General features: G+C 38.4%; 2 protein-coding genes across 3 annotated transcripts in view; both read right to left on the minus strand.

The window, feature by feature from the left end:
• LOC125776664 (uncharacterized) overlaps nt 1–25013 on the minus strand; it is a 51545-nt gene extending 26532 nt beyond the window's left edge. Inside the window, exons 1-2 of the mRNA XM_049450159.1 lie at nt 7095–25013; nt 1–6643 (exon numbers count right to left, since the gene is read on the minus strand). The exon at nt 1–6643 is cut by the window's left edge and continues 26532 nt beyond it. Coding sequence (XP_049306116.1) covers nt 14300–15430 — 1131 coding nt within the window. The 5' untranslated portion in view covers nt 15431–25013 and the 3' untranslated portion in view covers nt 1–6643; nt 7095–14299. The remainder of the gene's footprint in view (nt 6644–7094) is intronic.
• The window catches only part of LOC105227852 (uncharacterized), a 65929-nt gene that overhangs the window by 33914 nt on the left and 6754 nt on the right, over nt 1–25261 (minus strand). The gene's annotated exons all lie outside the window — the stretch shown is intronic.

Below are 25261 nucleotides of genomic sequence, written 5' to 3' on the forward strand. Positions count from 1 at the left end.
CATTATAATGACATAAACCTTCCTCTTCAGACAATCTATCTATTAAAAAAAACCGCATCAAAATCAGTTGCTTAGTTTTCAAGATTTAAACATTTAAGGGACAGAAGGACAGAAAAAGTGACTTTGTTTTATAATATGTAGTGATATATCGTCACCTGAAATGCAAAATAACGTATCATCAAAAAATTCAAAATTGAGTTTTTTACTGATTACGAATCTCCACATCATATTACATATGTGTCTCAAAGTTTAAGCTTCTGGGATCAAAAATACCCTAACTATACTAAAAATTCAAAAAAAAAAAGTATCATCAAGTGCTTGATTTCGTTAAACAAAATAACGTATCATCACTCATGTATGTAAATATAACAGAGTGTTTGTTTTTTTATATCGAAGTTAGCCTTCATTTATTGTTTATGATTTTTTTTTTTTTATTTTTAGTGATTAAGTTCAGTGTTCTTTGGTTAGTTTGGGCTACATGGTTGATCGGACGTGGACTACTATAAAAATATATGTAGCCCGTTGTGAGGCCATAGAAAAGAAGAACTTATAAATTAACAAAACGCTTCCCGCCAGTTCGGTGGGATATTTGAAGGTATGCGCCCCCAAGTGATTAAGTCTTGACCTCCTTCACGCAAGACAGCCAAGAAGGAAGTGTTGAGTTGTTTCCACCTAATCTTCTTCCATACAGCTTCTGCAGATGGCGTCTGGTAGGATTCCCAGCCTTACTGCGTAGAATCCAATAGGGCAATGACGACAGCGTGTGTAAAAATTGTGGCCCAGCGCTGGCCAAGCTTTCGCGACGCCCAGCTATTCAGTAATAGTATAAGATACGGGAGCACAGATCCGCTCCTGTTTCCTGCGATTCCGCTGTGGTCTGGCGCTCATATCATTCTTATCACAAAGACACTCGATGCTATTGATAGCGAGGTTAGGTCTTTGATCAGCTCTGAATTCTCTCATTATTAATGAGTTCAAGGCTGGAATCGCCGCTCTACTATCTGAGTCGATGGTCACTTCTCTGCACTCCGGAGTAGTAAATCTACTGGAGTTGACAGAGAGCTCCTGACAGCAGACCCCTCCACCTTTGACCCATCCGTAAAGAAGCTCACTGCCCTTTTCTCCAACCGCTTCTTCCCATCCACAACTCCCTCGGTATATGTAGAGACGGTAGAGACGGACCCGCCAGAGTTCGGCTTAGCGACTCCATGATCTAAGTGATCAGACCCGTGCTTTTTGAGGAATTCAGCAGTCTATGCTTTTACAAAGTTTAACAATAACTAAGAAGAAATGGCAACATCTGCAGGACCTAAAAGCTTTAATTCAAGCAGACTGTTATTACTTTTATGATAATATACCTTTTGAATAATTAGTTATTAAATAAATAATAATTAAACATTATCCTCATTTTTTGGCTTGAAATATTTACATTTTTTCTAGTACTTATGTACATGTTAATAATCAAAATAACATGAAATATGAAAAACTTGCAACTGTTTTTATTTAAAATTTAAAAAAAAGCATTAATATTCAAATTTTTAATTTTAATACGAATTTAGATTGATCATACGTTATTTTGTTTCAGAAATGAAAATTCAAAATAACGTAAGACACCTACTATAAAATTTGCTTAATTTTTTTTTTATATTTTTTCTAAAATATACTTATAGTTTCATGTTAATTCAGATTTGAAAATTTTGTTTCAATATCTCAAGTGGTTTTCTTTTTACATGGTTTTTTGCTTCTCCTGTAAACCTACGAAAAGTGATGTTACGTTATTTTGCATTTCAGGTGACGATATGTATATTGGGGTGTCAAAAAAGTCTTGCGGTATTTTTATTGATTTTTTTTTTATTAAAATTGAAATGATGCTACGGCTGCTACTATGCCGGTCTCTTTCGACCAATTCAGCGATTTTATCGCAATTTTTGACGACAGGCCTTCCGGAGCGTGGCGCATCTTCGACCACTTCTACACCAGAACGAAAACGTTGAAACCATCGTTGTGTGGTGGAAATGGAAACTGTATCGGGTCCATAAACTGCACAAATTTTATTGGCGGCTTGAGATGCATTTTTGCCTTTATCGTAGTAGTTCTGTAAAATATGCCGTATTTTCTCTTTATTTGCTCCATGTCTGCGACGCTATAACTCACGAACGACTTAAAACAAACGACAATCAATCAAACACGTGTTAGCGCGTGAAATGAGCTTTCCAAAAAGGTATAGCATGACCCGATGCGACGAAAAAATACATTATTTCTTCAAGTAATTTTGACAGCTGGTTACGCATTGTGCGTGATCCACATTAGAAAAGCAAGAGAGAATAAACACACAAAATAAACATTGTGCGTAATATGTATGTAAGTATGTGTGTAGTAACATAAATATTTTAATTGCGATTTAAGGAATATTGTTGATGATTGGTAAGTTTTAGACAACATTTCAAAATGAAATACGTAGGCTGCTATATATATTGCTGGATTAAGCAACACTAAGTGTTGCCAGGTGCAATCTGACATTTCCATTGGAAAGTTTGACATTTTTTAGCATAACATCACTCAGAACGTTTTGTCATTTAATCGTGAATTGTTTTATTTACAGGGAATTAAAAAATTCATCTCGGCTAAAAAATGGAAGTAACTCGTGATCGAGTTCGTGCGATCATTTTTCACAACTTTCGACGTGGATTATCACGACAAGGGTGCATTGATGAACTAAAATCTTTGTATGGCTATGAAGCATCATCCTATAGCACTGTGAAAAACTGTTACAACGAATTCAATCGTGGCCGACGCTCGCTCAAAGACGAATTCCGTGAAGGTCGTCCAAAAACAGCCGTTGTGCCAGAAAACATCGATGCCGTACGTGAACTGATAATGCCAGACCGTCATGTAACATACCTTCAGATAGAGGCATGCCTATGCATTTCTCCCACCAGCATACATTCGATATTGCATGACCGTGGTCGACCGTGTGAGTTCCAAGACGAGCCAAATCCAACGAAAAAAAAAAAAAAAATTTTTCGTTGATAAATATGCCTATTTTCATTATTAGGCCAGAAATATATATAGCAGCCCTCGTATACTTCATAATGATGATTTTAACTAATTTAGGACGAATTTAACGATTACTTTGAAATTCCTTCAAGAAACAATTGTTGATTTGATGTTTATTGGCAAAACCAGGTTTGAAATATTCGCTTTTTATTGAAAAAAGTATTACAAATTAGTACTAGATTACTTTAGAGCTGCATACTAGCACAAATAAATTTATCGCAGGAAAGTTTCTTGACCGTTTCTTAAGCGTTTTTTTATATGCAGTTTTTACATTTCTTGACAGCTGTATACTAAGCTTTAAGCAGAAGGAGTTTGAGGGAAAATTTCGAAAGTAAATGCTTGATTTTATAATAGCATATAAACCGTATTTTTCACATCCATATATATGTGCTTTAAAATAGATTTAATAGAATAACTTTAATAGAGTATACTACTTTACAGTATACTACTATACTGTAACTGCCAGAATACCAAAATGAGACTCCTGACTAACAGAATCACTAAATTACTATAGTCACTATTAGAGACATGAGACAATCGTTTCACGCAGAATACCGGCATTAATGAAATGAAATAAATACGCTCACTTCGTTTTTCCTCAAGGGGGCGTTTTATGCGCTGTAGGTGTTTACAAGCCTAGGCGTTTTGTTCCAATTCCTTTTCCACTCCTGAAGTCTGCTGGAAACGAGAACGGCTTATTGTTTTTGTTGTTTTATAGTTAGTGGATATTTTTTGTTCGCGCCCGAATATTTGTTTTTGTTTTAGTCCTTTAGTTTTTCGCGCCCGCTTCTTTGTTTAACTTTGTTTTTATTTATGTTTTGTTATAAGTTTTCGCGCCCGATTGTCCGTGTGTAGTTTTTATTGTTTTCTGTTTGTTGAAATTGTTTATTATGTTTTGCTCTAAATTCTCGCACAATCTTTTTGTTTTTGTTATTTACATTTGTACGAATATATGTACATGTATGAGTATTTTTTATTTTTTTATTTTTTTGTTTTTTTTTTGTTTATTTTGTTACCACACTAATAAATGTATATTTTTATATTCATAATGATTTTTGTTTTTCCAATACTGACTCTCTGTGAGGCTCGAAGGACCATGATTAAACGAAGGTAAGAAAAACACTCTCATATTTTGCAATACAATTTAATTTAATTAAAAAGAACATTAGGATGCGCGAGTTTTACCGGGTAGAGGGGGTGGATGCTTAACACATTTAAACAGTTTAAAACATCAAAATTAAATTTGCGGTGACCAATTCCGGTCGAAAAAAATAGAAAGCCGTTACCAAACTTTTTCGGTATTCGATTTATTTTCCGGTAAAAAACGAAAAACCGCTAAAAGAGAAAGCAGTTTGGTACTGTGTATAGCGAATTATTGACTGCCGGTAAATGCCGTTGCGTTATAACACAAAAATTATCCCAAAAACAATAAAAAAAATTCAAGTATTTAGGTGGGTGCAGAATTTTCCAGCAATACTCCTTATATTTTTAAGTATAAGCAGGATTGTTTAGAATAAGCTAAGGCAATCGTAAGCAAAAAAAAACAAAAGCCATATGTACATATGTGCAAATAAAATCTTGTATATACACACAGGCATACATATATGTCACATAAGTATGTATATTTATATAACATAAAAGAGCATTAACCCATTACATATGAATGTCTAACACCATTTTCAAATCTGTACATTTACAAATATACATTAGGGTGTTTTTTTTAACTATTAATTTTTTTCAATCCCCTCATGAAATTTCCTCGGAAATGCCATAAAAAAAATTCCCTGGAAATTTGAGCCTCTAATATTAACATTAAGGACTGGACCAAGGTATGTAAAAATTTTCCATTGAAAGCACACGAAAATCATGATTTTTTATCTTTAAATTTCTATAGTTCAGAGGCATTTTATGGCATCGCTTGGACTTTAGACACATATTCTTCAGAATTGTACACTCTACTAAAGTGCCCATTGCGACAAAATCTAAACTCATACCGGGGATATAATACGGGGCTCTAAACCTAATTTTTCCACGAAAATCGAATTTTTATCTCGTAAAAGACAAGAGCTGCAGTGCACAGACTTCGTCTTGGCATCAGCATATTTCCCAGGATAGGCATCCTCAGCACACTCAGAGGCTGCGAATAGACTGGTAAGGTATTGCAGGAGACACACGCTGCCCCTAACCATAGGACGTGATGCGAACGCCCATCACACGGAATGGCGCAGTACGGACTGCAACACACGAGATGAATCTCTTTTATAATATATAATAAGTAGCAACTTCAGTCGCAACCGAGTTGTCAAACCGTACGGTCGCATTTTTCTTTTTCTCTCGCGGTCATTCTAGTGGTGTCTGTGTTATAACGCTACTTTACAGTTTTGCACAAATAACTTTTTTACTGTTAATTTCTCGCTGTATTTATTTCTTATTGTTAACTGGTGCTACATTTATAAATTTTTGCATACATAAAAAGTAATATTTTCACAATGCCCCCTGGGGCCAATAATCTGGGTGATAATAGGTTTGCCCTATTATCCTCAGCCCAGAAGACTAAAAGAAAAAAGCCTGAGCAAACAACGTTGGAACTATTTCCGAAACTCCCCATTACAAAGAAGGATGACCCCAAATACCTCGTCATTAAGTCGCGGGATGCCAGTAAACCCATCACTTCCATCTCCTGCTTCGCGACGTATAAAGGTATTCAATCTATCAGTAAAGATATTAACAACGTCTCGTCACTTCGCGATGGCAGCCTACTCCTCCTTGTAAAAAATCAAAAAATTGCCGATAAATTCCTTTCTACTAAAAATCTACCCGAAGTTGAAGTTGCTCTTCACAGCACCCTTAACTCAGTCAAGGGCACAATTTATGCCCCATTTATTTGCCAACTTAGCGACGATGAAATAATTGAAGGTCTCAAGGAACAAGGTGTCTCTGCAGTCCACAAGTTTAACAAAATAGTTAAAGGCGTTCGTGTACCTACTGGTGCCGTATTATTAACATTCAATAAATATACACTTCCTAACAGAATTGATGTAGCCTGGAGAACCCTTGATGTCCGTCCGTATTACCCTAATCCTATGCGCTGCAAAACTTGTCAGCTATTAGGACAAACCGCTAAACACTGCGTAAAAACTCCTTCCTGTGTCATTTGCAACCTTCCTCCTAACCACTCTCCTCCTTCTGATTGCACCAGAGTTTACTGCGCTAACTGCGCAGGTGAACACCCCTCGTCCTCAAATGCTTGCCCTAAATTTATTCAATCGAAAGAAATATTAAAAATTAAAACTATACACAAATGCACCATGCGTGACGCCATTACCAAGTATAAAAATCAATTTCCTTCCACCCCATCCCCCTCCTCCTTCGCCAACGTGGCTAAAATGCAAACTAACAATGATATAAATACAAATTCAAAAAATCCTAATAACAAAGATAATACTTCAATATCAAAAAACTCTAACCTCAATAATAACGCAACAACAACAAAAACTAACAACGATTCATCCTCCACCAACAATCCATTGCATCATATAGAACTTTCAGAAACCTCAAAGAACTCCCCTCTTCTATACCCTCCATCCTTGGATTCTTCCCCCTCCCCATCTTTCTCTCCACTTTCCCACATCTCATCGCCCTCCTCACACTCCTTATCTCCCCTGGCATCTTTTGCCATCTCCCCTCTTGATCACAACACCCATCCAACTTCCTCCTCCCCTTCATCTCCGTCACCCTCGTTGATGGAACAATAAATTCCCATAACCTCACATTATTATTTTTTCTTTATTTTTCTATCCATGTTATCCATCCTTCAGTGGTATATGAACGGATACTTAATAAATACATCGAACTCTAACTTTTATAAACTCATCATTATTTGTGCCTATTCCCCTCCTAATTAATCTTTCACTTTAAGTTATTTTAATAGTTCACTAGTTTAACCTCCTTTTTCGATTTCTCTCCTCAATTCTCCTCGTGGCAATCTACTATATCCGCAAGATATAGCCTTAGAATCTGCTCTTCAAAATCAGTACAATTTTATCCCTAATATCAGTCACCAAAACTATGCTGATGATTTAGTATTATTTTCTAATTCCTCCGATTTGTCCGTTGTTACGTCTTCCTTTTCTAAAATCTTTTCCCTCTTATTCCTTTGGTTCGGTTCTTCGGGCACGTCAATTTCTTCCTCTAAATCTAAGTTATTACATATTTGTAAGAAACATCAATGTAATACACCCACACTTACCGTTAATAATATAAATTTAATCTGTACAGATAGTTTTAAGTTCCTAGGCTTAAAATTAGACTCTAAGTATTCATTTAAGCAACATTGTCAATATGTAAGAAAAAGAATATTTGTTACCAACATCTCCGATAAAAACATATTGCCTTAATCTGGACAGCCTTTTTAAAAAAAGACAATATGGAAGACAGCTTATATAATCTCTATCAACAATGATGATCCTGCTCAACTTTTAATGAACCCAACTATTATCCCACCAGTCAGCCGAAAGCCTATGATGCTAGTGCTGCGTACAATAGTTAATATAATAATTTGTTTGTTATGTTAGCTTTAATAAAATAAAAAAAAAAAAAAAAAAGTAGCAACTTAGCTATAGAAAATGTGGGGTGTGAACCCACCTTCATTACAATAAGCAGGAGAGCAACGAGCCTGTGAACGGATTGGTCTCTCCTTGTTAGACCACAGAATCATAAGGTTCGCGCTAAAGATAGAGGTGAAGCAACTCTCCCCCAGACGTAACCCTCGGAAGCCAAACTAGAATACATTCCGGGATATACTAAGTAAGAAGTTGAGCACGGAGGGGCAGACTGATAATAGTGTTACGGGTCCAGGACTGGAGAGCAGGTTGTCTGCGTTAAACGAGTCCATCAAAGACAGGTGGTGGTCAAGAAAACTCTCAGGAAAAAGGTACGGGGGCTGTTTAACAAATCGAAACGTACGGGGTTTGGGAAGAATATAAGGGCAGCCTAACCTCATATATTTATTTATTTAACAAATTAACACCAATCGGCAATATACAACAGTTACTTTCATAGGTAAAAGAAAACAAAAAGAAAAAAAAATATAATAATAAGGGCAATTGTATCACAGTGATCAAATTAATGGTATGGAAGAAGTTTGTCCTTTATATTATTGATGAATGAACTGAGGGAGCCTCCATAGAAATCGATGTTCTGGTGAAGTGAATTTACATGGTTAGCAATCCTGTTGTGAGGTCCATGGAAAACGTAGTTTTTCTGTGTCTTTGTTGTTTTAAGTTTCCGTAATTGTCTCAGCGAGAATGCCGTAGGAGCAAACTCAAAACTACCAAGAATCTCTGGGGCATCAATTAGGTTGTTAACAACCTTAAAGTAAAAGACTAGGTCAGCGACTTGACGACGTGTAGCTAGGCTGTTGATTTTATAGCGTGAACGAATATCATCAGTGGTGAGTACCTGCGACCCCAAGGTTGTATGAAAGGATAGAGACTTACAGAATTTATTTTGGACCTTCTCCAATCTGTTGATTGAGACATCAGTGTGAGGAGACCAGACTACAGTATATAGACGTATCAATGTGTAGGTATTGCGAAACTCTTTGCCTGTTCTCGTGATTAATCCAAGCACCTTGAAAGGCTTGGAGTGTGATCTTGTCTATATGCTTCGAGTAAGTGAGTCTGTTGTCTATGATGATGCCCAGGTCCTTGATGTCGGGAATTTCTTGTAGGTTGTGACCTTTTAGTTTATAACTGGTGGCAATATTGCTGTGAGAGAGCGAGTACGACACTACCGCGCATTTATTTGCGTTAAGATCAAGTTTGTTATTAGTACACCAGGCCGAGAGTTTGTCAATGACATCTTGAAGCAGCTGGACATCTAGCTCATTTTTGATGGTTCTGTAGATCTTGAGGTCATCTGCGTATAGCAGGTATTCTGACTGGAGATTTTTGCCAATATCATTGACAAAGATGTTGAAAAGCAGAGGTCCTAAGTGGAATCCCTGTGGCACTCCAGATGTAACCTTATATTCCTCAGACAAATATCCGTCAACTCTAACTTGCAGAGATCTGTTTACCAGGTAGGAATATAACCAATCCAAGGCATTGCCGTCGACTCCGTAGGCTTGAAGCTTAGAAACAAGAATTCTGTGATTTACACGATCAAAGGCTTTGCTAAAGTCAGTATATATGGAGTGAACCTTGAGACCATCATTCAATGTGTTGAGTAGGAAATTAGTGTAAGAGAAAAGATTGGACGTGGTTGATCTGCCACCCGTAAATCCGTGCTGTCTTGTCGTGATGATGTCTTTAAAGGCAGCAGTAAGTTGAGTGAGGACCAGCTTTTAAATAGTTTTTCCAACGCTGATTGAATGCATTTAGGTCTGTAGTTGGAAACATCAGCTCTCTGGCCACTTTTGAAGATTGATCTGACATACGACAGCTTCCATGCGCTAGGGAAGGTGCCAAGCTGCAAAGATCTATTGAATATGTGAGTGATAGGCTCATAGAGCACAGTAGCGCAGTTTCTATGGAAAGCATGGTATACCGTCAGGTTCAGCACCTTTGTTAGGGTTCAGCTTGAGTAATTGTTTGAGAACATCTTCACATTTGATTTCCAGATTATCGAGGTTGGTTTTTGGGTCATTGATCACTGTATTTTTGTTAATTCGATCATTATTGTTATCATCGGTGTATGTTAAATTGAAGTATGAGGCAAACAGGTTACTGATTGATTCACCAGTGGTAACATATTGATCGAGCCATGACATTTCGGATGGAATGTTCACACTATTGTACTTCTTATCCTGGATGAACTTCCAGAACGCACTTGTGTCAGACTGAACCATATTCTCTATTTTGTCAAGATATTTTCTGTAGCATTCAATACTTAAAGTGTTGCAATCACGCCTTAACATGCTGAAGCGAGTATAATCTCGTTGGTTATTAGAGTTTTTGTATTGTGAGTGGGCCGCATTTTTGAGCTTAATTCTGTTGATAAGCTCAATAGAGTACCAATTAGGGTAATTACTGACATAATTCTTATGTACAGGCACATATAGGGTAATGCCTTCCTCTAGGTTGTTATAAAACCAAGCAATTTCATTGTCGATAGTGTCTGTTTCATACATTCCTACCCAGTTAACCTGGTGATAAAAAACGTTGAGATTATGATAATCGGCTTTCTTGAAGGAGTATGTAGGTGAACTCGGTGATGTAAGATTAGGTCGAAAGTTAAGACTGATAGAGAGGCCGGATGATATTTGTCCTCTTCAACAAATGGTAGGGTTTTATCAACACTCATTTCTATATTACTGTAACAGAGGTCCAGAAAAATGTTATCACAGTTGCTTGTGTTGTTTTCTTGAGTGCAATCAAGGAAAGCTAAACCATCTTGGAGAATCCTTTTACAGTCCGCCCGGGTGACACTACTAGGCAAATTGAAGTCGCCTACAAGTAATAGTTTAGCATTTTTAAATTAATCGTTTATAAAAGAGTGAGCAGAGTGAGTAGATTAGTATAGGAATCAAAGTTTGAGAGAGGTGGCATGTAGACACAGCCAACAATGATATCATGGGAAGCACCTTTTACGTTGACGAAGACGAGCTCAAGGTTATGTTGATCAATTTGTATTAATTCAGCTAGAAAGTGGCGTTTGACTGCTATGTATACTCCACCTCCTCGTTCCATACCGGACAGAACTGGATCCCTGTCGTGCCTAAAAATTCTGTAAGTGCTGTCGATTAGTTCGCCATCGTGAATCGATGGGTGTAACCATGATTCAGTAATACAAATGAGGTCGATATTACTGACGGCAGACGCTGTGAAAAATTTATTTAGTTTTGTTCGGAGCCCCCGCGTGTTTTGATAGTACACTTGAAGAGCTTCGGGTTTCTTCCTTTTCACTGAGCGGGCGAAAATTTTTGTTAACTATCTGCGATATGCCATGGATATACTTGATGGTTTTACTTGTTTCAGCATTCGTGTTGAGAGTTTGTAGTTCAGAGCGTAAATCATTAAGGTGGGTCTGTTGTGCAGGGGTTAGGTCTGGTTTTAATCTTACCTGAGAGCTCTCACTCTGGTTTAGTTTAAAGATTTCTCTGCCATCAGCAACTGACTGGGTCTCTATAGAGGACGTGTACGGTTAGGTGTCTGACGTCCGAGTCTTCGGATTTTGAATCCAGTTAACTTAGCAGATAATTCACCCGATAATACAGCTGAGAGTGATACTTTATCATCTTCCAGTTGGTCGATGCCAGTAGCTTTGGTTGACTCTGAAATTCCAAGAGCGATGACGTTTGACTCACGCTTCTTACGATCATTAATTTCTTTTATGATGTCCTCAGGAGAAGATGGTGATGATGATGAGATTGGGTAGGAGCATAAATTCTTTTCAATAGTTGTAATACGGTCACTCAGACTCGTGCATTTTTTATCGGTGATGGCATGTTGCTTGGTGAGCGCTTTAATTTTTTTTTTAACCCGGTGATACTTTCACTAATAGATGATTTAAAGTTTTCAAGATTGTCATAAAATTTTTTGGAAAATTCTTCAAATTGTTGTTTTAGGACTTTTTCAAGTCTATCAACGTTGTCATTCTCACTTTCATCCTCCAAATCATTGCATTTCAGACACCTCCAAAAGATTTACCTTGATGTTTGTAGCTATTGCGTCAAATTCAGCATTACTGAGAAGCGACAAGACATTTACGACCAGCGCAAAAGATAGAGCTACGGCGCTTCTGCGGGCGTATTTCCCGGAAACAATTCGGGAAGACCTGTGACTACCCGTAGCCGAATACAAGCCATCTCGCTCGGATTGGATAATCGCAAGGCAATTATGTACTGCGGATTCGATCAAGTGGGCAATGGCTTCATTCGAGAAAGTTAAGTCTCCGGAAGTGGATGGTATCTCTCCAGCGCATTTACAACAGGGAAAGCAGGATCTGCTGACATACCCTGTTCGGCTGATGAGGGAAAGTCTAGCAATGGCGTACATCCCTGAATTATGGAGGACCACGGAGGTGATCTTCATACCCAATGTAGAAAGTAAGAACTATTAGCTAAATCCTTCAGGTCATGCATACAGAGCAGGCAGATAGACCAATACTGCTCTGTATCAGTTAACCACGGATATAGAGAGTTCGCTGGAGAGAGAGAAAGTAATGCTTTGCACCTTCCTAGACATCGAAGTTGCCTTTGACGACACGTCTCACAGGAGTGTAGCCAGGGCACTGGAGAAAAGGAATGTGACAGCACCGGCGCGCAGATGTATAGAGACCGTACTGCGCACCAGAATTGCTGAAACTACAATAGGAGATACAAGGATTCGTCTTGGCTGCCCACAGGGGGACATTGTTATTATTTCCAAAGACAAAAAGTCATGGGCACTCTCTGCGACCTACTACAAAGTGGCGTAGTAGGGTTGAGTTGAACATCAACCCCTCTAAGATGACCATCGTCCCGTTCACGAGACGTAGGGGCCTACCCGGTCTCAGAAACCTTACACATGGGGGCAGAGAGATAGAGATGACTAACGTGGTCAAATATCTTGGCCTCACGATGGATTCTACTTTGCGGTGGAAGCAGCATGTTGACCTGACCTTGGTCAGGGCGACAACAACACTAATGGTGTGCAATAGGGTGGGTCGATTCCGGAATTTTTTCGATTCGGTATTTCTAATAGTGCGGAAAAGTTGCCTTAGTACTTCCTGATTCCAATGCAACTTTTTGTTTTGAGATCGGATTGTATCTTCAACCCGAACCTCGGCCTTGAAATTTCGGAAATTCGCCTAAAATCGTGAAATTGTCTACCTAGCACCTGAAATACGCATCTCATGGCAAAATGTATAAAACAAAAGTTATTTGTCACGTCATTTGCTACCGAAATTGTATATGTGATCATGGCCGTAGGACGAACCGTTCCCGAGATACGAGCGAAAAGGCGGCGCGCCACAGCGCAAGGTCAAAATTGTTGCAGCTCTCAGCTAACCTGTATTGGTCACCCAGAACCCACCGTGTGGAGGTAGCTGCTCTTCGGGTTCCTCCCAAGCCCAACCCAACCAACCAACCATATGTCAAGCTTGTTTTAGTCTGAATCTGTGTCAAATTTATTGATAAAATCAGATTTTGTACTAAACTTTGGCACTTGTTGCCTAGATTTCAGTGTAGAGCGTATAAAAAGATCACGAGATTGGGGGCCAATAACTTTAGAAGATGCCTCTGTCACCAGTTTGACGATTCTCTCGTCTGCCACGGTGTGAGAGGGGAATTCACTAAATTTCCATACCTCTGCAGTGTCTCCCGACAGCCCTTTTATGAGTTCTTCCTTAGAAACTGAACAAAGAACTGGTGGAACAGTCAAGGTAATAGTCTTCCAGTTAATCATATCGTAATAAGTATTAGCTTTGAAATTCAGCTTTGGCACTTTATTACATCTAACTCTTCCATTTATGGTGTCAGACTCTGCTTCTCTGGCTGCCAGAAGACGGTCAAGGGCCAACTTTCTGACTTCTATCCGTTCGTCAGTCATCATACTAAGGAGAATGTTTTCTGGAAGAGCAAAGAAAGCATTCTGTTGAATGGATGAATCGACAACCTTGCCCAGTTTAGCGGGTAAGTATCTCGACCTTTGAATTGCAGCATAGAGATGGCGCGAGCCATCTTTGATTGAACTGTTGAATCTTATTGAGAACCACAAAGGTGAGTAAACTGTAAGTATGTACTTGACCAAAATCTTTATTTCCTTTGTTGGTTTGTCAATAGAAGTGTATAATCTCAGAATTCTATTTGCACAGGTGAGCCAGCGAGATTTGCACAAGTTACCTGGATGCATCGACGCTAAATCTGAGGAACATTGACCGGAAATAACAGCTTCTGATATTTTATAGAGATAAGCTTGGTCTGTGCTAAGTTGGGTCGGATTAATAACCTCAGAAGGTAATTGGCAGGATGGAAAACTTTCAAATTTGACAACAGGCAACTTCTCACAATAAGGGAGCAGTTTACCTATGTCGCCAGAGAATGTATTTGGACTCTTTGAGACACCATCTATGTGTTCGAAAGAGCACGAAATGGAAGTTCGTTGAAATGTAGAAGACAAACAACCCACTGTAATGGCCTACCTATTCTTTCTTCTAGTTTCCGAATGATTCCACCTTTCCAACCTGTGTTCGTGTTGGTGCCATCAGCACCGACAACTTCTAGATGTTCCACATCAACTGAATTGTCTTGTAAATGTTGCTATATAGCTTGCGCCTCATCCTCAGCTGACCCGGAAGGAGAAGTGACGTGGCCAAAGTAATGACAACCAGGTTCCGCTATAAGAGAAATATGTTTCTCTTTGACAGTGTCGCGGTAGTACTTTTCACCTTCGCTGACTTGTGTAAGTGTATTGTCTTTGCGGCCGTCAAAATACAGCCCATATACGGAGTCAATACTTTCGGTGTTCTGGAGCTTAACACCAACACTTTTTTTTGCCCGACTAATCTTGCATTTGTCAGTGACAAAGCTAGCCTGATCCTCTGTTATCAAACCTGCTTTTTTGACATCCAGAAAAGCCGATGAAACAATCAAGGCCGCTGCTTTATCACTTACTCCATATCTTTGGGCAGCTAAAGCAGTGTGTTGTAATACTAGTGTGTTTTGTTTGGTTTTAGAGGATGGAAGAGAAAATTCATCATCACCATCGTTTTTCGAAGAATCAATGTGCGACGCGCCTACATTGTTGTCGTCTGTATGAGAGTCTGGCTGATCTGAATGGTCACGTGTTCTAGCTGATACTTTTCTGGTAAGTGTTGATGTTGAATGACGTTTTGAAAGCTTTTCTTTACGTTCATTTTTCTTTGTAATCTTTTTTGTTTCAGGTAGATCAACACTTCCAATGCGACCAATTCTTGTGGTTCTCTGGTCCAAGAGAAATGGTTGTTCATTGATAGGAACTTTTCTTTCCTTTGGACAAGTGCAAGAAGAAAAATAAATGCATTTACAAGCAGCGATGTCAAATAATTTTCCGACAGAAGAGACAAAGTCGTCTCTTTTAGAGCTCAAACCTATTGGGTTCCTTAAAAACATTTTTTTAAGAGTCAGAAATTTCTTATGGTATGTGGTGAGCATTTGTACAACTCTGGTGTGTGAAACTATCGGAATAGATGACTTTTTGAAAGTATTTTCAACCTTTTTTGCAACTATTTCTGTAACCTCTTTACTCCTAGGTTCATAGTTGTCGCCTCGGAGTCGCCCTATACCAAATCTTTCAAACTTATAACACAAAAGAACATCCTGGTAAGTAGGTAACTGGGACTCAGAGAGATTGTACGGATATATGCCAAACACAGGACATTTCTGTCTAAATTTAAATTTAGATACAGACATTTTGAGTTCTGTGTTTTGTTGAGAGAATATAAGTGATAGCACCTGGCGAAATCAACGACAAGAGTGAAGGAACTCGATGAAAAAATATTTATGTGGAGACCAGTCCGAACGTGTCGTATGGCGCAGGGAAATGAATGTAAGTGATAGAACTCGACGAAATCACCGACAAGAGTGAAGGAACTCGATGAAAAAATATTTGTGTGGAGACCTATCCGAACGTGTCCTTTGGCGTAGGTGAATGAATGTGAGTGATAGCACTCGGCGAAATCAACGTCAAGAAGTGTGGCCGCAAGCCGATTTTCGCTCGTATCTCGGGAACGGTTCGTCCTACGGCCATGATCACATATACCATTTCGGTAGCAAATGACGTGACAAATAACTTTTGCTTTATACGGGTTCGGGTTGAAGATGCAATCCGATCTCAAAACAAAAAGTTGCATTGGAATCAGGAAGTACTAAGGCAACTTTTCCGCACTATTAGAAATACCGAATCGAAAAAAGTCCGGAATCGACCCACCCTAGTGTGCAATCGGCTGGCAGGAAAATTCTGCGGCTGTAAACCAAGGATTGTTAGGTGGTTGTACACCATTATTGTGCAACCCGACGCATGGGGCGGTGGTCTGGGCTCCAAAAGCTTCGCAGACTTCGGTAGGGGTGCAATTATCGAAGCTAAAACGACAAACTTGTGTCTGCATGTCGGATGCAATGCGTACTTGTCCGACAGCAGCACTTGAAGTCATGCTTGAACTCACACCGCTTCATTTAGTGATCGAACAAGTAGCCAAGCACACACTTCTACAAATAACGGCAGAGGGGTGTGGCAAAGGTAAGGTAAGATAAGTGGCACTATACCATTAGCCCGAGAGACAGCATTACCAAAAAGGTTAACATCACGAAGAAGACCAAGGTTATCCTTGGCAGCAAGGTTGAGTGGAACGATTCCACTCTTGAGCTGCTGCTGAGGAATAGTACGATCAAGTGGTACATTGACGGCTCGAAAACGTCGAAGAGAATTGGTGCAGGGATCGTAAGTCCACGGACTAAGCTCTCTTTCTCAGGCAGAAGTCTTTGCCATAAGTCGGTGCATAGAGATAAACCTCCAACGCAACTATCGCAATGAGCGTATGACCATACTTAGCGGAAGTCAAGCGGCAATGAGAGCAATCTTCTCCTACGAGATCAAATCGCTACTGGTGCAAGAGTGCAGAGAACGATTGAACAGCCTAGCGGAACATAACCAGGTGCACTTCATCTGGGTGCCCGGTCATAGAGGTATAGCTGGTAACGAACTGACTGACGAGCTGGCCCGCTCCGCCGCTTCCACTAACATGGTAGGACTCGAACTCTTCACTGGAGTGGGTCCCCATACCATAAAGAGTTGCTACGCAAGGAAGAAGTATGTAAAGAAATGCATTGGCAACAACTACATGCCATGCGACAAGCTAGGTGGCTAATGGGGGTACAATCTCAGTAGGTTTAAATTTGCAGTTTACCTCACAGGCTACTGGTCGCATTTTACACCGGCCACTGTAACCTGAATAAGCATTTACTATCTTCTTGCGTAAACTGCCGGTTCTGCAGTCTGTAGGTCCTTGGATCTAACTTTCCGAATATCAATTTGTTGGGGCTATGTGAGTCCTTGTGATTTAGAAGAGGGCATAAGAGATCTAAGGTCGCGGTGTATTCCTCATTTCTTAATATAATCTAATCTACCCATTTATTCTTTGGCTTTTTATTGAATATACATTATTTTTTCCCCTGTAGCTGCAATTCAAACAAAGCGCGTTCTTAATTTTTGCATTGCCGTTTTGTTTTGATTACACAGCTGCTCTCCTTTTGTTTATCCTTTACGTATTCCCTTTGGTGTTGGCATTGACAACTACCGAAAATATAAACAAGGTTTTAGGGACAGTGACTGAACATACTTATCGTTAGGAGGTCCCAACTATTTTTTCTACTAATGGAAAAAGTGAGATATCCACCGTTGCGGGATCAACAAAAAAATGCGAAGATGCCAGCAATACAATTAGAGGTGTCAAACTCTCTGAGGAAACGCCAATGAAATCTTTATCCTCCAACTAAAAAGACGAAAAATATAAAGCGGAGCAACCCACCTATGCTTAATTGTATTTTTTAGAAGCATAGAAATCATGTAAAAAGTTAGTCTCAATTATTATTTGTATCTACTATGTATGTATATGCTTTACTACTGAACTAACGACAATCTTTATAGATAGGTACGCATATATTTTGTGGCACGCTTGCTTTATCGTTTTTATTTTTATGAAATTTTAATGTACGGTACTTTTTTTGCTTGTGGACAACGCTGTACTAGACAAATTGAACGCTCTAATGGGGACGCATATTTTGTTTTGTTTCATTTTCGCTTGCAACTTTGGTAAGCCGTAGTTCAGACACGGCAACTTTGTTGCTCATTTTCGGCAATTCCTCTTTTGGAATTGCCCATCGCGTTCACACACAGCAACTCCATCCCATGTATTTGTTTTTGTAGGCTGTGAAGCAAGAGTACTAAAGTACTAAGAAGAATGAAGTGCTGAACACAATACGACGATAGACGACAAACGACATCTGTCAAATATTAAAATACACACGTTCCTATGGACACTGTTATTTTGACGACGCCACGACTACAACGACAGTTGTCGTTCTCGCTAACTTCAATATTCTCCTATATTTGCCAACGACAGTAGGACGACAGTAGAATGGAAGATAGAGAGATGAGAAAGAGTGGATGCCACTAATATGTAAAATGTAAAATTATTCACAGCTCTAACAAACTTGACGTTATTTTACAAATAAAAGCATAAAATAGCTCTATTATAGCTCTATTTTACCATTTGTAATAACAATTGATAATTTAAAACAAATTAGTTTACCTATTTACTTATTTTTTGCATAAACAATTTCACTTTGAACAAAATATTAAAATTTCATTGAAGTGCAAGGTATTAGTATGGCCACAACGAAATTGTGTACATGCAAAATGGACAACTGCGTTGTCTTGTCTACATGCCGGCCATTGTTATGTTGCTGCATTCTTACGAATGTTCATGTAGTAAGATGCACAACGCCATTTTCAGTTCACTGTCGTTCTGTCGTGTCGTGTCGTAAGCATTGTAAACAGCATATGAGAACACAAAGCGAATTGCCCGAGCACGAGCAACTCGGTGCCCTTCCCCTTTCCTCGTCGCTCTCTCTCCCACAAAGTACGAATTGCCGCAACAAAAGTTGCATGCAAGTTTGTTTTGCCATTTCCTTCTTTGTAAATTTTAATAACGGTTCTTATTTCGCGCATATGATCACATATTTAATCAATTTTGTCACTTTTGAAGTGCGTTTAACAGTGGCAAGTTCGTTATAGTTAATTTGGTTAATAATATTGTTAAGTTTGCTTGAATAAATAAAAAGTTTAAGTTTATTTTATTGATTAGGTAAGTAAAGTGCAATGTTATGTTGTTAGAAAGAAGTTGTGTTGTATTCGTAGGTATACTAAATTTTTTTAAATAGTTTTGTGATGTCGAAGCGTTCAAGCAACAACACACTTTTCAAATACTTGGAAAAAAAACAAAAAAATGATGATAGTGCTAAGGAACCAGAACCAGATCAGTGTTCATCAGTGTCTACTGATAGCTCAACTCCTATTATTCATGTCGCCGCCACTACCAGTTCTTCTGGAGACGAAACTACGTTTAACCCGCTTGACAAATTGGATTTAGGATCTTATGCTAATTCAAAACAAAAAATTGATGATGAAAAAATCCTGGGTACCAGAGAAATCTTACAAATTCCCAATCACAGACGACAAAAGACATTTGAAATTTCAGCACAAATGGTTCGATCAATTCTCCTGGCTGGTCTATACCTTAAAAAAGCCTGAAGGTGCTTTGTGCAAGATTTGCGTTTTATTTGCAGCTGAATGTGCTGGGAAGGGTGCACACCAAAAACTGAGCTTATTGGTTGTGAAGCCATTAAACAAGTGGAAAGACGCGATCGCGGATTTTAAGCGGCATGAGCAAAGCAAGTATCATCAAGACTGCACATTATTTGCTGATAATTTTATAAGCGTATATGAAAAAAAACAAATAGACATAAGGAGTCAACTAGACATCGCGCGATCCGCTATGATTGCCAAAAATAGGAAAAAACTGGTTCCCATTGTTGAAACCATTAAGCTGTGTGGACGACAAGAATTATCATTAAGAGGAACTTGCGATTTCGGATGTATCAAATTCAATGAGTCTGAACCAGATATTAATGATGGTAATTTTCGAGCTATATTACGTATGCGTCATAAATGTGGCGATATAGATTTGAAGCAACATGATGAAACTTTGCAGTTAAATGCTACATATTATAGTCCAACTATACAAAATGAATTGATTTCTGTTTGTGGTGAAATAATTCAAAAACAACTGGTGACGGCTATTAATAATGCTAAGAGTTTTTCCTTGCTGGCTGATGAAACAACGGATATGTCACGACAGGAACAAATGTCCATCTGTGTAAGATACACCGAGCTCCACAACAATGTTTATATCGTACGAGAAGATTTTCTTACATTTGTTACTGTTGAAAGCACAACAGGAGCTTCTTTAGCTCAAACAATTCTGGAAAGTTTACACAATATGCAAATTGACTGCAATTATTTAGTTGGACAAGGCTACGATGGTGCTGCAAGCATGAAAGGCAATGTGAATGGTGTACAGGCAATAATCCGAGAAAAATATCCTGAAGCTCTCTATGTGCACTGCAGCTCTCATTCGCTAAATTTAGCTTTGTGTCACTCATGCCAAATTCAACCCATCAGAAATGCAATTGGCATTATAAAATCAATAGGGCTCTTTTTCAAATCCTCCGCCAAACGAACAAATTGTTTAACAGAATATAAAGGGTGATTTTTTAAGAGCTTGATAACTTTTTTTTAAAAAAAAACGCATAAAATTTGCAAAATCTCATCGGTTCTTTATTTGAAACGTTAGATTGGTTCATGACATTTACTTTTTGAAGATAATTTCATTTAAATGTTGACCGCGGCTGCGTCTTAGGTGGTCCATTCGGAAAGTCCAATTTTGGGCAACTTTTTCGAGCATTTCGGCCGGAATAGCCCGAATTTCTTCGGAAATGTTGTCTTCCAAAGCTGGAATAGTTGCTGGCTTATTTCTGTAGACTTTAGACTTGACGTAGCCCCACAAAAAATAGTCTAAAGGCGTTAAATCGCATGATCTTGGTGGCCAACTTACGGGTCCATTTCTTGAGATGAATTGTTGTCCGAAGTTTTCCCTCAAAATGGCCATAGAATCGCGAGCTGTGTGGCATGTAGCGCCATCTTGTTGAAACCACATGTCAACCAAGTTCAGTTCTTCCATTTTTGGCAACAAAAAGTTTGTTAGCATCGAACGATAGCGATCGCCATTCACCGTAACGTTGCGTCCAACAGCATCTTTGAAAAAATACGGTCCAATGATTCCACCAGCGTACAAACCACACCAAACAGTGCATTTTTCGGGATGCATGGGCAGTTCTTGAACGGCTTCTGGTTGCTCTTCACCCCAAATGCGGCAATTTTGCTTATTTACGTAGCCATTCAACCAGAAATGAGCCTCATCGCTGAACAAAACACGCGCGCGAAACACATTTCGAACCGAACACTGATTTTGGTAATAAAATTCAATGATTTGCAAGCGTTGCTCGTTAGTAAGTCTATTCATGATGAAATGTCAAAGCATACTGAGCATCTTTCTCTTTGACACCATGTCTGAAATCCCACGTGATCTGTCAAATACTAATGCATGAAAATCCTAACCTCAAAAAAATCACCCGTTATTAAACAAAATATGCCAGAAACAAAATGGAGAACATTAACTGCAATGTGCGAGACCCGATGGGTTGAAAACCATGATGGGCTGCTGAGGTTTAAAGAGATTTTTAAAGCGATTGTTGGTGCATTAGAAGAATTAAGTGGTAATAGCGATTGCGATACTTCATCAAAAGCATTTTCTTTTATAAGATCAATATCAACTAGCGAGTTCGTGATAAGCTTGTGCTGCCTAAATTGTATATTTGCATATACCTTACCATTATGCAAAACTCTTCAAACAACTTCATGCGACCTAGCGGCTGCTGTACAGCACGTCGATCTCATTATAAACAATTTTAAAAATATGCGTACAAACTCAGAAACAGAGTTCGTAGATATTTTTAAAGATGCTGAGAACTTGCTTGAGTTTCTGGGTGAAACAATAGCGTTGCCTCGAATAACTGGGCGACAGCAAAACCGCGCAAACATAGTTGAAAAAGATCCAAAAAAATACTACCGAATAACCATTTTACTTCCACTTTTAGATGATTTCATTAACCGATTAAAACTAAGATTTGAAAAGCATAATGTAACAGTGACACAACTTTACAAATTGCTACCAAAAGAGTGTGTAAAGGCTGGCACAGTATTTCACGAAAACACCTTTTCATTTTATGAAAAATTTTTAAAAGACAATTAGATTAAGTCTGAATTGCAGCTTTGGCAAACAAAATGGCGCAACGAACCCGAAATAAACATGCCTAATTCAGCAATAGAATCGCTTGAAGCCTGCAATAAAGATTTATTTCCAAATGTGCATTTTCTTTTAAAAATTTTGGTAACTTTGCCAGTTACTACATGCTCTTCCGAGCGATCTTTTTCAACTATGAAGAGCACGGAAAGATTAAATGGTTTGGCATTGATGTCGGTTCATCGCCGTATAAATGTGCCAACAAAAGAAGTTATTGACATATTTGCTGGGAAAAAAGCTCGCCGATTAAATTTAATTTTATAAATACATATGTATATAGACATATAATATGTGTTTTTAACAATTTACAGGTGTAGATTAACATATGTATGTACATAATAAATGAAATATTTTTAGTTTTTTTATTTTATGATTTTTTAATATATTTTTAAGATGTATAAGTATGTATTATATGTAAATAATCACTGTAAAGCCTGAATAAAGATATGTACATATGTAATTTGAATTTGAAATGTTTTTTTTTAGTTAATCCCCAACACCCCAATTCAACTAGACGCCGCCTACAACGTAATCAACGTGAAGAAAATGAAAGCAGTCTCCGCAAAGTATTTAAAAGTCAGAAGAAGCTTCTGAAGTCAGCCATTGGCCGCAGCCAAAAGAAGTGTTTTGAAAAACTTTGTGAAGAAGCAATCGAAGACACCTGGGGAACAGCATACAAAATCTGTATGTCGAAATTCAAAAACAAGGCACAACAACCCAAAAGCACATCCTTTATAAGAAATGTCGTCGAAACTTTGTTTCCAAAACACCACATTATTTCTTATGCTAAGCTTCGAACTGAAGTCGTAGAGCCACCAGTGCTAGTTAGTAAGGAAGAAATATTTGCCATAGCCGGAAAAATTAAAAGCAGCAAAGCGCCTGGATTAGATGGCATACCAAACAGAGCCTTAAAGGAAGCCATGACTCTGAAACCAAAATTTACAATGTGTGTTTAAAAGAAGAAATATTTTCCGACCCAAGGAAAGACCAGCGATTGGTTCTACTTCTTAAACCAAAAAAGCCTACGGAGGTACATTCACCATATCGACCTCTGTGCATGCTTGACACTATTGGCAAAGTATATGAAAGCATTGTAAGAAACCGCTTGGAGTTAGCAATCCAGAAAACCGGCGGATTATCAGAAAGACAATACGGCTTTATGAAAAGAGGGCGCACTATACGATGTAGTAGACACTGCGAAATGCACAGTAAGTGGCAAGTGATGAAAAGGCGACACAAAAAATATTGTGCGTTGATCACCCTGGTTGTGAAGAATGCCTTCAATGGACAAATATAATCAAGGCTCTGAATGACGCACGCGCTTCTCAATATCTTATGAAAATTGTTGAGTTATTTTGGAAACAGGCGACTTGTATTCGATACAGATGAAGGCACCAAGAGCTTCTCTATTTCGAGTGGAGTATCCCAAGGCTCGGTACTAGACCCCCTTCTTTGGAACATAATGTATTGATGGGGTGCTAAGGAGACACCAACCGAAAGCTATTAAATCAGTTGCATATGCAGAAGACCTTATTGTGGTAGCAGTGGCTAAACACCTGGATGACCTCCGGAGCAAATGCAATGAGTGTATAAACGGTCTGTGAAAATGGTTCACCTAAACGAGTTTAGAATTGGCTGAGCAAAAGGCAGAATTCTTGCTTATAAGTACAAGAAAAGAGCCATCTATAGGAGCCAAAAGAGAAGAGAGAGTGAAAAGCTTAGTGATATGTCAGCAGCGGCGGTAAACCTCACGCAAAGGACGGGGAACCTACAGATTGATACCGGGCATCCATTCCTGGATCGACGACATTGGTACCTGGATTTCCACCTAACTCAAATACTAAGTGGACATGGGTGCTTTAGAAACTACCTGTACAGATTCCAGCACGACATTAGTCCGAATTTTCCGTCGTGTTCAGAGTGCTGTGAAGACTCTGAGCATGTATTCTTGTATTGCCCGCGCTTTATAAGTGTAAGGGAAATACTTAAAACTACACTCGGGGGTGTTTTACGGTGGAACATTTAACAACACTCGTGTGTCAATCCACTGAGAACTGGAGAGCTGTCAGTGAAACGGCAGCCTCAATCATGACAAAACTGAGACCTATAGAGCAGAGGAGGCGTCCGTTAGTCCGTGCCTTAGAGGAGACTTAAATGCCTTATCACTTATCAGGTGGTTCCGTGGGAGAGTCTGATGTTGGGAGTAGGTTAAGTTTAGCGGATTAAAGTTCCGCACTCCAGCTTTTGATGCTTCACCCACTTAAAAAAAAAACACACAAAAAAAAAAAAAATATACAGTGGACCAAAAAATGTTTACATACACCTAGTTCTATTAAATTACGAGACCTTTATTTGTTTCAAAATTAATAAATTTGGATAAGCATATGTATCTGAACATTTTAAGAAAAAAATTTAAATTTTAAGTGTGCTTAAATCGGCTGTTAATAGCGGCCACTTCTATTTACAACAAGATAACGACCCAAAACACCCGTCTTATCTTGTACGTGCAGGGTTGTTAGAGAATTCAAAATAACTCTATAGGTCCAGCAATCACCATACATTAATCCTATTCAAAATATCTTGAACATTTTGGAAAATCGTATTCGAAAACATCGAACTTCATCAAAATAAGCTGGATCGCGGACCTAGTGGGTCAAATCGATGTCTAGGGACAATAATATCAACAAAATCTGGGCAAAAAACCGCTAAAAATATCGTAATTACTTTTGAATAATCATTAGTGTACGTAAACTTTTTTGATATAAATTATGCCCATTTAAGCTTTAGCATTCATTTTTTTTTATTTGTAAAAAAAAAAATATTTTGATATGCTAAATTTAATGTTAAATATACATCTTTTGAAATGGATAGAAAAAAACACAAAATTTATTAATTCTCGTCTCGTCATTTAATAGAATTAGGTGTATGTAAACTTTATTGGTCCACTGTATGTATACATATATGTATGTATATTCGGAGGTGCCAAAAAAAAGTGTTGCAACTGCTGACATGATTACGACCGAGTGAGTAGCTGAAACACAAAAAAATCAAAAAGTTTATTAAACTTAAAGATATTTCCTATACAATGACCTATGATCTTTGAAAAATATCAAAAAGCATCAAAATGGCCTAATTTTGAAAAAAAAAAATTTTAAGATTTTTTATCTAATGGTTGTTTTTTTAGTGCCAAATTGACAATTTTCATTGTACAGTAAATGTATTCAACAATACTCAGTTTGAATTTGAAGTCGATCGGTTAATT

The sequence above is a fragment of the Bactrocera dorsalis genome, chromosome 2, assembly GCF_023373825.1.
Source record: "Bactrocera dorsalis isolate Fly_Bdor chromosome 2, ASM2337382v1, whole genome shotgun sequence".
Lineage (NCBI taxonomy): Eukaryota > Metazoa > Arthropoda > Insecta > Diptera > Tephritidae > Bactrocera > Bactrocera dorsalis.